This window comes from Mixophyes fleayi, chromosome 8 (genome assembly GCF_038048845.1).
Source record: "Mixophyes fleayi isolate aMixFle1 chromosome 8, aMixFle1.hap1, whole genome shotgun sequence".
Taxonomy (NCBI): domain Eukaryota; kingdom Metazoa; phylum Chordata; class Amphibia; order Anura; family Limnodynastidae; genus Mixophyes; species Mixophyes fleayi.
Window position 1 is genome coordinate 6,249,204 of NC_134409.1, and position 13,784 is coordinate 6,262,987.

At 39.3% G+C, this 13,784-nt stretch overlaps 1 protein-coding gene across 16 annotated transcripts in view; it reads right to left on the reverse strand.

The window, feature by feature from the left end:
- DAB1 (DAB adaptor protein 1) overlaps positions 1-13,784 on the reverse strand; it is a 540,644-nt gene that overhangs the window by 12,212 nt on the left and 514,648 nt on the right. For 13 of the 16 annotated variants that reach the window (XM_075181742.1, XM_075181737.1, XM_075181738.1 and 10 more), the window contains 2 exons: positions 7,525-7,587; positions 3,321-3,429 (listed from right to left, as the gene is read on the reverse strand). In XM_075181742.1, coding sequence (XP_075037843.1) covers positions 3,321-3,429; positions 7,525-7,587 — 172 coding nt within the window. The remainder of the gene's footprint in view (positions 1-3,320; positions 3,430-7,524; positions 7,588-13,784) is intronic. The other 3 variants (XM_075181753.1, XM_075181752.1, XM_075181747.1) reach the window with 1 other exon arrangement.

The following is a 13,784-nucleotide window of genomic DNA, read 5'->3' on the forward strand; positions in this document are numbered from 1 at the left end:
TGGCGTACATTAACATATCTGAAGAGCAGAGCTGGACAGCGCATGTGTGGAGGGATCATGTGATCCCTTCCTGTCAATCATCCTGCAGTTTGCCCGCAAGGATGTTACTGCGCATGCACCAACTATTCAGTCGGTGCATGCGCACTAACAAAAAAAGAAAAAAAAAAAAGAGAAGATCATCGCAGCCTTGAAAAATGAGAAAAGACTGCGATGATCAGGTGAGTCACTTCTCAGGGACAGCAGGTTATCGGCACTGCTGTCCCTGAGAAGTTTTTTAATACATAGCCGTTACTTTTCAATCCTTATCAAGGAGATAAGGATTGAAAAGTATCAAGTAAAAAAAACGAAGGGTCATAAATAGACCCCCATATCTCAGCGCCACACTCACAGTCTGAGGGGGCACAAGAGGCCACAGGCCAAGGGGGAGGGGTGCCGGAGGAAGGTGCGGGTCGCTTAGGGCCACCAGGAATTACTCACTAGGGTTTTTAATGTGATTTGTGCATCAAATGCGTTTGACGGTTTACAAACTGATTTGACCCTTTGCAATGAATCCAATTTTGACTAAGATAATGTCACCCCTTTTTTGTGCATGAGTGCAAGTTTCCTTTATTTAATTGTTTCATCTGTGCTCTGCATTCACCTCTGTAACGCTCTCTAACGCTAAGATCTTTGTCTAAATTTAATTTTGCATTCACATTGTAGATATATTTTATCGATCAGCTCTAATTCATGCACGTTTCCATAAGCATCATACTGAAAAAGCAACGATTTGCCCAATCTCGCCAGTGGGTGCCAAGTCTAAAAAACTATGTTTGTTGGGTTTTACATTGGGCTGGACACATTGCACCGTTTGTATGGATCCTAGGTCACAAGACCGGCCCTGAAGTTTGTAATTTTCTGGTTCGAAAAAAATTATGTTTAATGTGCGGTTTTTAGTTTGATAAGAAATATGATTTGAAAACCGCACAAAAATAAACTAAACAAAAGTTTTTAAAAACATAAATTGTCATTTGAAAAAAACACACTGTGCTGTATTCCCAGGAAGAAGGTGAGTTACTTCTACAGTATCTCAAAAATATTTTTTATTAAGTGACACATTGTAAAACTACCTAACGCTCAAAACAACCAGATTTTATCTTTCGTTTAAAATGTATCACTCAAGAGTTTCAGGAAAACATAAAAATACATAATTCCCGTTTCTGGTTTTGCTATGAAGTGTCAGCTTCCTGCACCAGAGATTACTGAGTGTTCAGGTTACAACGTTATCCAGTCTGTTTAGACAAATCAAATTATTTCATCATGTTGATTGGCTGCTGGTGGCCGATCAATACTAAACCACCTACGCAAAGGTTATTCATAGATTTTCCTCTTTCCCTGGTAATATGTTCATGCCCCCCCCCCCCGTCCCCCCGAGGACTGGTTCACTGTTGTGTCCTATATGTCATGTCCCATCCGCTGCTCTAATTATAGCCACAGTCTCTTACTGATAACATCAAAGGTTACAATGTTACAAGAAGAAAATAAATAATACACATTTCCACTTTTAAAGGGGTAGCCACATAAATCCAGCATTATACCTATCTAATACCTCGTTTATATATAGCTTGTTTTATTATGAAACACTAGCAATACTGACCTTGTTGCCACTTCCCAGCGCTGCTGGCGCTGCACTAGTCCTGCTTACAGACAGGGTCCTCTTACAGCTATATCTCATTACTACACGTCATACTGTGATAGGACATTGTAGCACTAAATAGATAATAATACACCTTAAAACATCAGTGCTAAATCATTTTATAATGGATGGGTTATAATGTCAGCACTTCCCTATTATAATGTTATTCTGCACGTTAACCCCCTCATTACACCGCTCCTTATACATAGAAGTGGTTTGCCCCTTCTCTTTCCCACAATGCACTCTGTCCTAAAAGTAACAATATATTATTATAAATTATCCCCACTCCTCTTCCTCCTCCTTTAACTCACGTCACGGTCTCTTACGTTTCTGTAACTTTTCTGTAACAAAGTTTGTACAATTTTATTCTTATAAAGTATAATCCGTTGTGTAGTTATTAAAAATTATTAAAATACTTCTAAATATCCATAATAACTTACAGTTAGGGGATGTATCATACCTTATAATACACAGGTATTGACTTCAGAACTCACTGATTATATACATTTCTTTTAAAGGAGTTTACACATTATATTATCATCTCTTGTATATTATAAGAATATTAGAACAAGATACCAGCCAACTCTCCCGGAATGTACAGGAGACTTACGATATTCTGTCAAAGAGGGCGGGACTGTGATGATGTCATTTGCAGCAATTCATGTCATGTTGGTCCCGCCCCTGCGGAGCCATGACGCCAATTGCAGAGGAATAAGCCGTTTGGCAGAGGTACAAAACAACCAAATGTGGAATGAGGTCAATATTTTGCAGAGGAGTTTTGAAAATTTCTCTCATCTCTCCAATATCCAATATTTAATATGAGCTATATTATAATATCCTATTATATTATAAGACTTTTATAAACCTCATAGAAGTTCTTTTGCTAAATTTAAAATGACGGTGCAATAATCAGCTCTTAATCATTAGCTAGGAGGTAACAGTCTATTCTAACCTCAGGCAACCTGTGGCTTTTCAGATGTTGTGGTACTACAAATCTCAGCATTCCCCAAAAAGGTTTCCCAGTTGGGAACTAGGCATAACAGCTTTCAGCCAGCAGAGGGAGCTCTCAGCATTGAACCCCACAGAGGCAGTAAGTAATGTTGAGTGTATCCAACTAAAACGAGCTTAGAAAGGGAGGTTAGATTGGGAAAATAAATACCCTTTAATAGAAGTCATGCAGACTAAACCAAGGTTGGGTGTAATTGGAATATACTCTGCATACAGATCTGTCCAACCTTCCAACGTTGTCTTATCAGCCACATAGAGACAGATGTACAGAACCAGCTGCAATGTAATGTTAATGCATGTCTGAAATGTGTAACCATATTTATGTGTCTAGAACTACAAATCACGGATTTGACAGATGATGCCGTAGTTACACACGCTACCTGCTGCCAGCTGACAGTTCCATGAAACACGCACACGTTATGATATATGACATAGGGTAAAACATTACCCAAGGGCTGTGCTACACTTCTATCTCAGAGACATCCAGCTGTATCTATGTCCTGGTATCCTGCGGCCACGAGGGTCTTCAGCAGAGGGGTGTACAAGGACCCTGTGGCTGCAGGATTACTTATATAGCTACTGTCTCTATTCCATGTAATTGTGCATTTCCCCCGGACTGACAAGGGCCTGTTTTCACCTGATGGCAGCGCAACGGGACTGTAAGACAGGGTTCCAAACATGGGAGCAATAGCTGGGTGGAGCTGGGTGGGGTATTTCATAAAGGCATCACCTGGAGTCGCCGGGGTCTACAAGAGAAATCAACAGCGAGAAGATTTGGTTACAATAATAATATTACTCCAAACGTTATACATTATATACCGTGACATGATAGCCCAAGACATGCATTATATGTACATCCATCATTCCAGACTGAGGGGATTATTTAACACATTAAAAAGTTATTTAGGACCTGGAAAAAATGTGGCAGTGAGAGCAGGATTGTCGGTACTGATCAGCGACCTTAGGTGGTCACCTAGAGCGCCAAAGTTTAGTAACGGAATGTTACTTATTCAGTGTCTATTGTTTCACTGTACTGATTTTAGCAGGACATCGCAATTCGCTGCAAGCTGCAATAGGGGCTGGCTTAGCGGCAAAGTGGGAGGAGTTTTACCTAATTTTGCCCATTCGTTTTCGGGAGCCTAAATGTTGGGAGGTCTGCCAAAGAAGTACGGGGCACCGGTGCTGGTCCTGGGTGCAGGACATAGATTGGCGCAGACTGTCTCATTTCTTTTACTGATTTCACTTCAAATCAATAACAGATTTGGGTAAACCCCATAATCAATTAACTTGCTATTTTTATTTTAAAATACTGCTGGTTTGATCATGTATGTACCAAGGGGGCACCAGCATTAAGCCAAATTTTACATTTTGTGTTTGCATTGGTTTATACGCACACATATTAATATGCATTTTTGCTTAACGCACCCAATTTGCCCAAGTACAGCCAGCTAAACACATCTATGGGTCAAAAATTTGCTTGCCAGGAAATAGTCGTCATCTTGGGTGACGCCAAACAGGACAAAAATGGTTTCTCTCCCCACATTTTTCTTGCATTTTTAAATGGTCCCAATTATGAATCAATTACAAATCATTTTCTTTAGAACTGATTTGAGCAAAGTATCTGGGTCATGTTTAAGTCTGAAGATCCAGAATTTTAGCAAACTGAAAGATGTGTTTTGCTGTTTTTATGAATTTTATTGGTGACGGTGAAGGTTCAAACATATTCTGCGCAACAGATTTTCATTTTCACAATAATTGTAGTTAAGTGTAACTAATGAAACAAATATATATATCCTTATGACATATATTAATATTTCTTATACAGATTATTTTATTCTGTCACCCTCGCTGTCACCATAAAGTGTGACAGTCATAATCTGCTGTTCAGTGCGACCCCGCAGAAAGGATTTTATTAGGACAACGTCCGTATTTAGCGCTGTCATTTTCAAATGCTTTGCTGAAAAGTATAAAATCCTTTATTCCTTTTACTCCTCGATTCTCACAAGGGTAACACCAAGCCTTAAGCACAATCAGCTATACTTTAACATTCACAAATACTGTATATCATACACGTGCAATTACAGATTAGGGCTGTCTAATGGAGGAGGCCTTATTCCTGTGCACATCACACTTCCTTTCTGTAATCATATTAAAGGACACTGCACATAACCTCTAAGGAACCTGATACACGAGAGGACATAATTCTACATGAACATTTGAAAAGTTACACATCCTTTTGGATCAACTTTTGTTTCAAAACTATCACAAAATGATCAAACCTGAAAATATCTGCAAACTAGACGGCTCGTTTATTGAAGGGCAGCACGGTGGCTCAGTGGTTAGCACTTCTGCCTCACAGCACTGGGGTCATGAGTTTAATTCCCAACCATGGCCTTATCTGCGTGGAGTTTGTATGTTCTCCCCGTGTTTGCGTGGGTTTCCTCCGGGTGCTCCGGTTTCCTCCCACACTCCAATAACATACTAGTAGGTTAATTGGCTGCTATTAAATTGACCTTAGTATGTGTCTGTGTGTGTGTGTGAAAGGGAGTTTAGACTGTAAGCTCCAATGGGGCAGGGACTGATGTGAGTGAGTTCTCTGTACAGCGCTGTGGAATCAGTGGCGCTATATAAATAAATGATGATGATGATGATTGTAGTCTCCCTGAATCTGAAATGCCTGATACCAGACACCAATAGCTTGTGACAAATGCCAAATCATCTGGTTTTTTTTAATGTTTCAAAATAATTCTATATTGAATTAACTATTTTTTTTATATTTGTCCTTAAACAAAAAGCCATTTACATTGTAGGTTCTAGTAAGAGACCCGAATGGAATTAGTTTGAGCATGTTCTATGTTAGGTAAAACATATTTCTTTCATCTGTATTAGGTTTCTTCGTTATACATTGCCGTATGCAATAAATATATTAAGTATAGCATCCACTTTATTGCAGCGCTCAGAACAAGAGACAACAAGTGGATTATTCTGGAGACAGAAATAACATTTAAATTGAAGTGAGACTCTGTTGTCGGGAGCCCCAGTGGCCAGACGTAAGATTTACAGGCGTTCCTGGCGCACGCAGTCTATAACCCGGCGAGGGGAGCTGCTGCCCTTGAACTGCTCGTGGTGTCTGATGTATGATCATAGTGATTCTGTTCCCAGTGAATTCATTTAATTATCCATCTCCATCCACTCTAAACAACTGCAGTTAATCAGGCAGCTGCCCGTGGCCCTAATCTATCCCCAAGGCTCACACATGCCAAAACAGCTGGAAAAGAGCAATAATATTAAGCAATTTTCAGAGCACAAATGTCAACATAGGTTTAAAAGTTACTGTGTTACGTGTTATACGATAGCCTGGAGGATTGGGAATAAACGTGGTTCTCTACCTATAGCTCAAGGTTCAGCAAACCCCTCATCAGACACCAGAAGGTCTTAAATCTGAGTTTCTAATTGGCCCAGTTTTGGACTCATTTCAATGGAGTATAATCAGTAAATTAAATAGGGGGAGTGAGGGAGTAAACTTGTACTATGTAGTGGAACTAAGCACCCCAAAATATTGTCATATGTAGTAGAGCACGGCAAATGTTACTATATTCGAATGTCGAAATAATTTTGCTTGCTCTTTAGGAATTGCTCACCAAATGCTGCCATATTTCTGTGAATGTACTTCTCAAATTAGTTAGTGACCTTAGTGACTCGGATGAATAAAAAAAATGCGCAGTTAGGCGCAATTTGTGGTGCTATAGAATTGATGTAACCAAACTGAATTAATGTCTCATATTAAATTTTAATTATGTTTTGGGAATTTATATTATTACAATATTAAAGTGGAATTTTAGAAGTGGAAGTATGGAAGGTGATAAGTGACTGGAATGTGATAGTGTTACAATGTAGGTATTAAGAGCAGTGGCGGTATGACATACCCTGTATACCCCCACTTCCACCACTGTGTATATATATATATAGAGAGAGAGAGAGAGAGAGAGAGAGAGATAATGTAAGTGACTGGAATGTGATAGTGTTACAATGTAGCAGTAGGGGAAGTGGCGGTAGGACGTGCCCATACTCCCCAACCGTCAAAACCATTCAAAAGCGCTAGTCACACCCCCACTATAAGGCCACACCCCCATTGTGACATGATCCCACCCCCGCCAAAATGCAGTGTGCCCAATCTTGGGGAGTATACCAGCCCACTTCAAGCACTAACACTATGTATATATATTGCATTCTACAACAGTAATTAAAAAATAATTACTTTGAATATAGAGCAGGGGTACAAGGCCTAACTACCTGCATACATTTACATTATAAATTGTTATTTTAGCTGACGTGTACTTAATACAATTTGTGATTTAAATATTTTCCCATAAAATCAGTTTGTCATATTGGGTTAAGCCACTAATCTACTTAGGGATTACATTTTAAGTCTACACATGGGGGTATATTTACTAAACTGCGGGTTTGAAAAAGTGGAGATGTTGCCTTTGGCAACCAATCAGATTCTAGCTGTCATTATGTAGAATGCAGTAAATAAATGAAAGCTAGAATCTGATTGGTTGCCATAGGTAACATCGCCCCTTTTTCAAACCCGCCGTTTAGTAAATCTGGAGGCAACTATTTTATGGGCTGGGCCGATATTCAGTTTTTGTTGAGTGGTGGGGTCCTCGTACATATTGGCTCAGTCCCCAAAATAGCTGCTTCCCTGTCAGTAGGTGACAAGGTCACATTAACACACAACACAGTTGCTATGGAAACATTTATTTAAATTCATATTTAAACTAAATTAGATAAAAAAAAAAAAAGGAAATGAATGAATTTTGTTTTCTTTTTTGACTTACAGAGGGTGACGATACGTCAGGCGGAGTGGACATATCCCCAAAAAGCGCTAATTGAGTAACAGCCTAAGAGGAAACAGAGAGTGATAAGAAAGAGAAAACATTACTGATTTCTTATGGGCGGTGGCAGCACAAACATCACAATTTCTGCTCATTAATTACAGATCATAATACACTATAAAAATTACTCAGAGGATAATCACCCTGCGGAGCTTAAGGATTTAATATTGAAAACAAAATCATTTTTACCTTGGATACGTCATTTGCCAGCTCTGCCGGAATCCCCAATGGCTCTAACGATCCTGACTGGACTCTTCCCTATCTTACAGCTCGTTCCAATGCAGCCAAGCGGGTGCTCATCCCACCCACCTGCAAACTTTACTTTCCCGTGAGTGGGATGTGTACAGGGGAGGGACAATGACACCCACTCACCCTGTTTGAAAGAGGCCGAGCAGTAAGGTTAGTGAGAGGAGCAGCGCGGGACCTTTAGAACCATTGTAGTTACCAACAGATCCGGCTACTGCTGTATCCAAGGTAAGTATGTTTCAGGGATTTTTTTTATATTAAATCCTTCAACTCAACCCAAAACTAAGTAACTATATATTATACTTTCAGGCAGAGTTCTTCTTTAACAAACTGTTAAAAAAAACAGTATATGTATGAGGTCATTTTCTTTCAAAATGTTTCTTTAAAGAAAAACATTGTTAAAATTACAATTGATACAAACACACCCACACAGACATTTTAGTCAATAAATATATATATATATATATATATATATATATATATATACACACACACACACACACACACATACATACATACATACATACATACATACACTCTCTCTCTCTCTCTCTCTGTCTCTCTCCCTCTCTATCTCTCTCCCCCTCTATCTCTCTGTCTCTCTCTCTTTGTCTCTCTTTCTCTGCATCTCTCTCTCTCCGTCTCTTTCTCTGTCTCTCTCTCTTTCTCTCTCTCTTTCTCTCTCTCTCTCTCTCCGTCTCTCTCTCCGTCTCTCTCTCCGTCTCTCTCTCTCTCTCTCCCTCTCTTTCTCTCTCCCTCTCCCTCTCCCTCTCTCTCTCTCTCCCTCTATCTCCCTCTCTCTCTCTCCCTCTCTTTCTCTCTCTCCCCCTCTCTTTCTCTCTCTCTCTCTCTCTCTCTCTGTCTCTCTTTCTCTCTCTCTCTCTCCGTCTCTCTCTGTCTCTCTTTCTCTGTCTTTCTCTGTCTCTCTCTGTCTCTCTCCCTCTCTGTCTCTCTCTGTCTCTTTCTCTGTCTATTTCACTCTCTCTGTCTCTCTCTCTCCGTCTCTCTAGAAATCTGCCGTCATTGTAAACAGATAAAGTTGTTTGTTACATTGTAACAAACAACTGGTAAATGAAGATTCCTATGACCTGATCTCATGTTGAGGATTAGTCAGTTTTGTGGATAATAACCTGTTTAGATGACCAGTGTTTAGTATTTGTGATAAACCTTTGGATCGTGCCTTTAACAAAATAAAAGTGTACCAGGTACAATGTCCAACAGACATAGGATCCTACAGAGAGAGCTCTGCTTGGGGCAGAGTTACCCAACTGCCCAAAAAAAAAAAGTCAGCTCTTGGTGACCAAAATGTGTTTGATACAAGCAAAACATGTGAAAATTACTTTATGTGTTATGCAAAATAAAGACTCACGAATGTATGTCCACTATGTATATCATTGTGTATTTATGGTATATGATTGGTGAGTTATATTAAATATTTTGTTTTTAAGCCTTCCACGAGCCCTTGTCAGTGGCCAAAAACATCAGCAGTCCGGCACTTGTTTCTGATGGAGAATGTCTCTGCTCCTCCCAACAACACAATCATTCCTTACACATACACGTCAGTAAATAAGTATGTCTGTTACAGATCTCGCTGCTGAGAGCACTCTTTACATCAATGCCCTTCCCACTGGACAGACGACTTTTTCCTATTTGCTCAAAAGAATTGGGTGTGATAATGTGGCAATTGCAGCCCTCTGAGATGGACTTGTCTCCAATAAACACAGTCCCTTTGAGGGTCATTAGAATAGCTCCTCCCACTACCCCAACAAGTACAATCTATAGCTGTAAATTCCACTGATCTGGGGTGTCAGCCATATCCACGAATTCTCTATAGTGCATTTGGGCTGCAATAAATGAGAGGTCTGGGTGACAAAAACCGATAGGGGTATTCTAAATTAGGCGCTCAAAATTCTGCGCCAAAATGCAGAAGGAGGTGAATATTTCGTAGAACTTTTTGTTTATCTCTGGTTACACCCCTAGTCTAACAGGGCAAGCCAATGAAACTAAAGATATTAACCACAAAAGAGGCTTGTAATGTAATGTAGTACGTGGCAGGAATATTATACCTGACAGTCTTTCACTTAATAATATTCTCTGTTACAAAGAAGTATGGTTTGTGGATAAATCATTCACAATTCACTTGACCTCCTTCTATACACCCCGGCTTATTTAGAACGTCCTACTTAAGAAAGCTTAAAAAAAAAAGCTAAAATTGTATAATGCCAGAACAAGCCGGGGAACTAGGAACTGGGAACCGGTCCAAAGAAGGCCGATCCCTCTCTTCCACCTATTCTGAAATTTTATATCTAATTGGGAAGCGACAAGGAGAATTTAATCACAGTCTGATAGGTTCAGACATAACAAACGCAGAACAGAATAGAAGGAGAGAAGCCGTCATTAGACATGTTTGGTTCAGACCTACTGCTAATTGTGGGAGTAAAACATATATTAACCTATTATTATTATTATTATTATTATTATTATTATTAATAATGTTAGATCTCTAGATAAAGAATAATTTATTCCAAGCTTTATAATATATTGGATGTATGTCCTGCAAAATATATTAAAGAGTGTTTCAGAACAAGTCAATGTATGACTTATTTTACAGTTCAGGGTAACCCTGGAATAATGTAACTATTCTTATAATCCAGGATAAGTGATTCATTGTAAAACATTCATTGTAACAGCATTATGAATGTCCAAGACTGAGGTGATGATGTCACAGTAGACGATCACATGGTCAACTATTAATTTATTACAAAGGATAACGTTTTCTAAGGTTGTTGTGTTTAATGGGGGTTCTTAGCTATGAGAAGTTTTCTCAATACATTCAATATAACAAATAATGTACCAACACCCTCTATAATAATGTTGTTTAATTAGCAACCAATGAGATATTAGCTTATATTTAATGAGGACATCTTTTAATATTTATGATTGGGCAGCACGGTGGTGTAGTGGTTAGCACTTCTGCCTCACAGCGCTGGGGTCATGAGTTCAATTCCTGACCATGGCCTTATCTGTGAGGAGTTTGTATGTTCTCCCCGTGTTTGCGTGGGTTTCCTCTGGATGCTCCGATTTCCTCCCACACTCCAAAAACATACTGGTAGGTTAATTGGCTGCTAACAAATTGACCCTAGTCTGGCTGTGTGTGTATGTTAGGGAATTTAGACTGTAAGCTCCAATGGGGCAGGGACTGATGTGAGTGAGTTCTCTGTACAGCGCTGTGGAATTAGTGACGCTATATAAATAAATGATGATGATGATCTGAGTAGAACAATTTAATATATAAAGTAGTACATTAGATCTTGGCACTTTTAGCGGTCTTGTATTTCTTAAGTCTTTGGTTACATTTTGTTTTTAAGTTCTATAAAAAGAAAATAATTAACAACTTTTAAAAATCTTTTTAATTTATCTTTTATGCTTGAACCAGAAATAAAAAATGAAAGATTCCTGAAACTTCTAGAAGAAAATTAATGTGTTGCTCAAAGACTTTTGAAAACAGTAAACAGAATATCTGTTAATTGCTACCGACGGAGTAGGTTTTATTATAGAGGAAGGAAGGTTTCTTGCAAATAGCTTTAATATCTAAACTTGTAGCAGCTAAAGCAATCAGAGATCTATGACAAGATATCTCTAAATCCACGTAATCCTTGTCTATGATACGCTGCTCACTGCAACAAACCCTATCTGTGGTTATTAAGTATGTCTTAATGTCGTCATTATTATCTCATTAATGGGTAAACTTTCCGTCCTCTAAATGAAACAGAGAAACACAGAATTTGATGTCAGATAAGAACCACACGGCCCAATTAATCTGACCATTTTATTTATTTATTTTATTTTATTTTAAAAAACCCTATTTGATCCTCAAGATTATGACAGCCAAGAATGTTTACGTACTCAGGGGCGCACGGAGGATTGTCGGGGGGGGGGGGGGGGGGTTTCTCCCCACCGACCGAAAAAAAAACCACGAGAGGGAGCTGCGTGTCGCCAGCGCTGTTCTATACAGCAGCCGCGGCGCTGTCTAAGAAGTGTCTGCGGCGGTGCTGTATACAATACAGCACCGCCGCAGACGCTTCTTTGACAGCACCGCGGCTGCTGTATAGAACAGGGTCCACTTAGTTAGCGCAGGGGGGGTTTCTAGAGACTCAGAAACCCCCCCTGCGTGCGCCACTGGTTCTCCTCCTATATTACATTTACCACATATCTATTCTACATATCTACTAGTTTTTCAGTAAAGTACTTTTTCCTCAAATTTTCCCTATACCTATTCTTTCCAATCTTAGTGCATTTCCTCTTGTTCTAATACATCTCTAATTTATGTCCTGTAGCATCCAACTGGCCTTCCTACAACGTCTGGTTACCATTGTCATCTGATACAGTGACTCCGAGATCCCTTTACCCCGAAGTAGTTGCTATGATTGTGATATACAAATTCATTTCAGCCTCCCCTTCCCTCCGGTATGTCTGCCCTGCATAGTTTCCTTTCAATAACAGTAATAACGCTACCAATAAACATATTAAAGAGGACGGGACCACGTTCCGTTCCCTGGGGTACTCCACTCGTAGCCTTCCCCTCTTCGGAATGTTTTCCATTGACTATAACTATCCATCATCTATCCTTCAACCAATATCGGATATGCATCTATAGCTCCACCGTTACCTTTTACCAGTCAAACAAATTATCAGATTTGTTTGACATGATCTCCCCCTAGTAAATCAGTGCTGTTTGGGATCTTGTAAGTTGCTGTATTTGAGATATTTTACAATTCTTCCCTCTGCAGTGTTTCAATTCATCTCCGGCTATCGTGTCAGACTCACTGGTCTGTAGTTCCAGCCTCTTCTCTATTTCATTTAATGGTGGAACCTGCAGCCCTATAAGCTCTTTTAGTATACTAGGATGTAGGCTTCCAGGAGCAAATGCAGGATTTGTAGAGGGGGGTTTCCACACCACGTCGCCAGTGGGCGTGACCAGCATGCATTGGGGCGTGGCTATAATTTTAGACAGTGCTTGGCTGCTCTCCAACTCTTCCTATCCCCATAATATACATGGGCAATGCTGCGTGTAATACTGTTAGGTGCACACAGCTCTCCCTTTTCAAGCAGAGCTGGGTGAAGCGGGAGCAGGGTCCAGCCACCTCAATTATACAGTTCCCCAGGCTTGGAGGGGGGTTTCCAGGTACTAGGAAACCCCCTTGGTTTGCCTATGGCTTCATTATCTTGTCTGCTATAAGTTTTGAGCGGTTGTTTCGGGATCCTCTACTCAGATATAAGCTTAATTCACAAATTGGTTTATAGACAAATTGTATTAATTTTCACCGTAACTTGACAGCTTCCACTCACGTTAGATCTGTATAAAAATAGGGTCCTGAACCATTAAACAGATTTTTAATTGAACAATTAGACAGCGCCCCCTTTACATAGTAGGAACCGCTTAAAATACAATCCACAGGTTAGTATAGCGTGAGAACGAGGGTGACATATAATAGAATTATTACTGTACATTTTATTACACTATTGTTCTATGAAACTATATGGTAATAAAGGTTATCATTTGGGAAGGGCTATAAAGAGGGGACACTGTGTAAAAATCACATCAAATCAAGCCAAGGTTACTAGATTTCTATCAATCACTTCAGAGAAAATTTCTTATATTTTGCTTTTAATGTTTTCATATTTTAGCAACAGAAAAGGTTAATAATGAATGTTATGTTATGGTCATGAATAAAGATGATTAAACACAAAACACAAAAGTATTACAGAGCGGAAAGATAAACAGGTTCTTTATTTTGACTTCCCTTTGTAATATATTTAGTAACATTCTGTAAACATGAAGCCAATGTTATGTCGCCTCTATAATGTGGTAATTAATGTGATTCATAGCTTTATTGTGGGCTGATTAGCAATTATACCAGTAATTATTGATCATAAATAATCAGTTCTTAATGCAT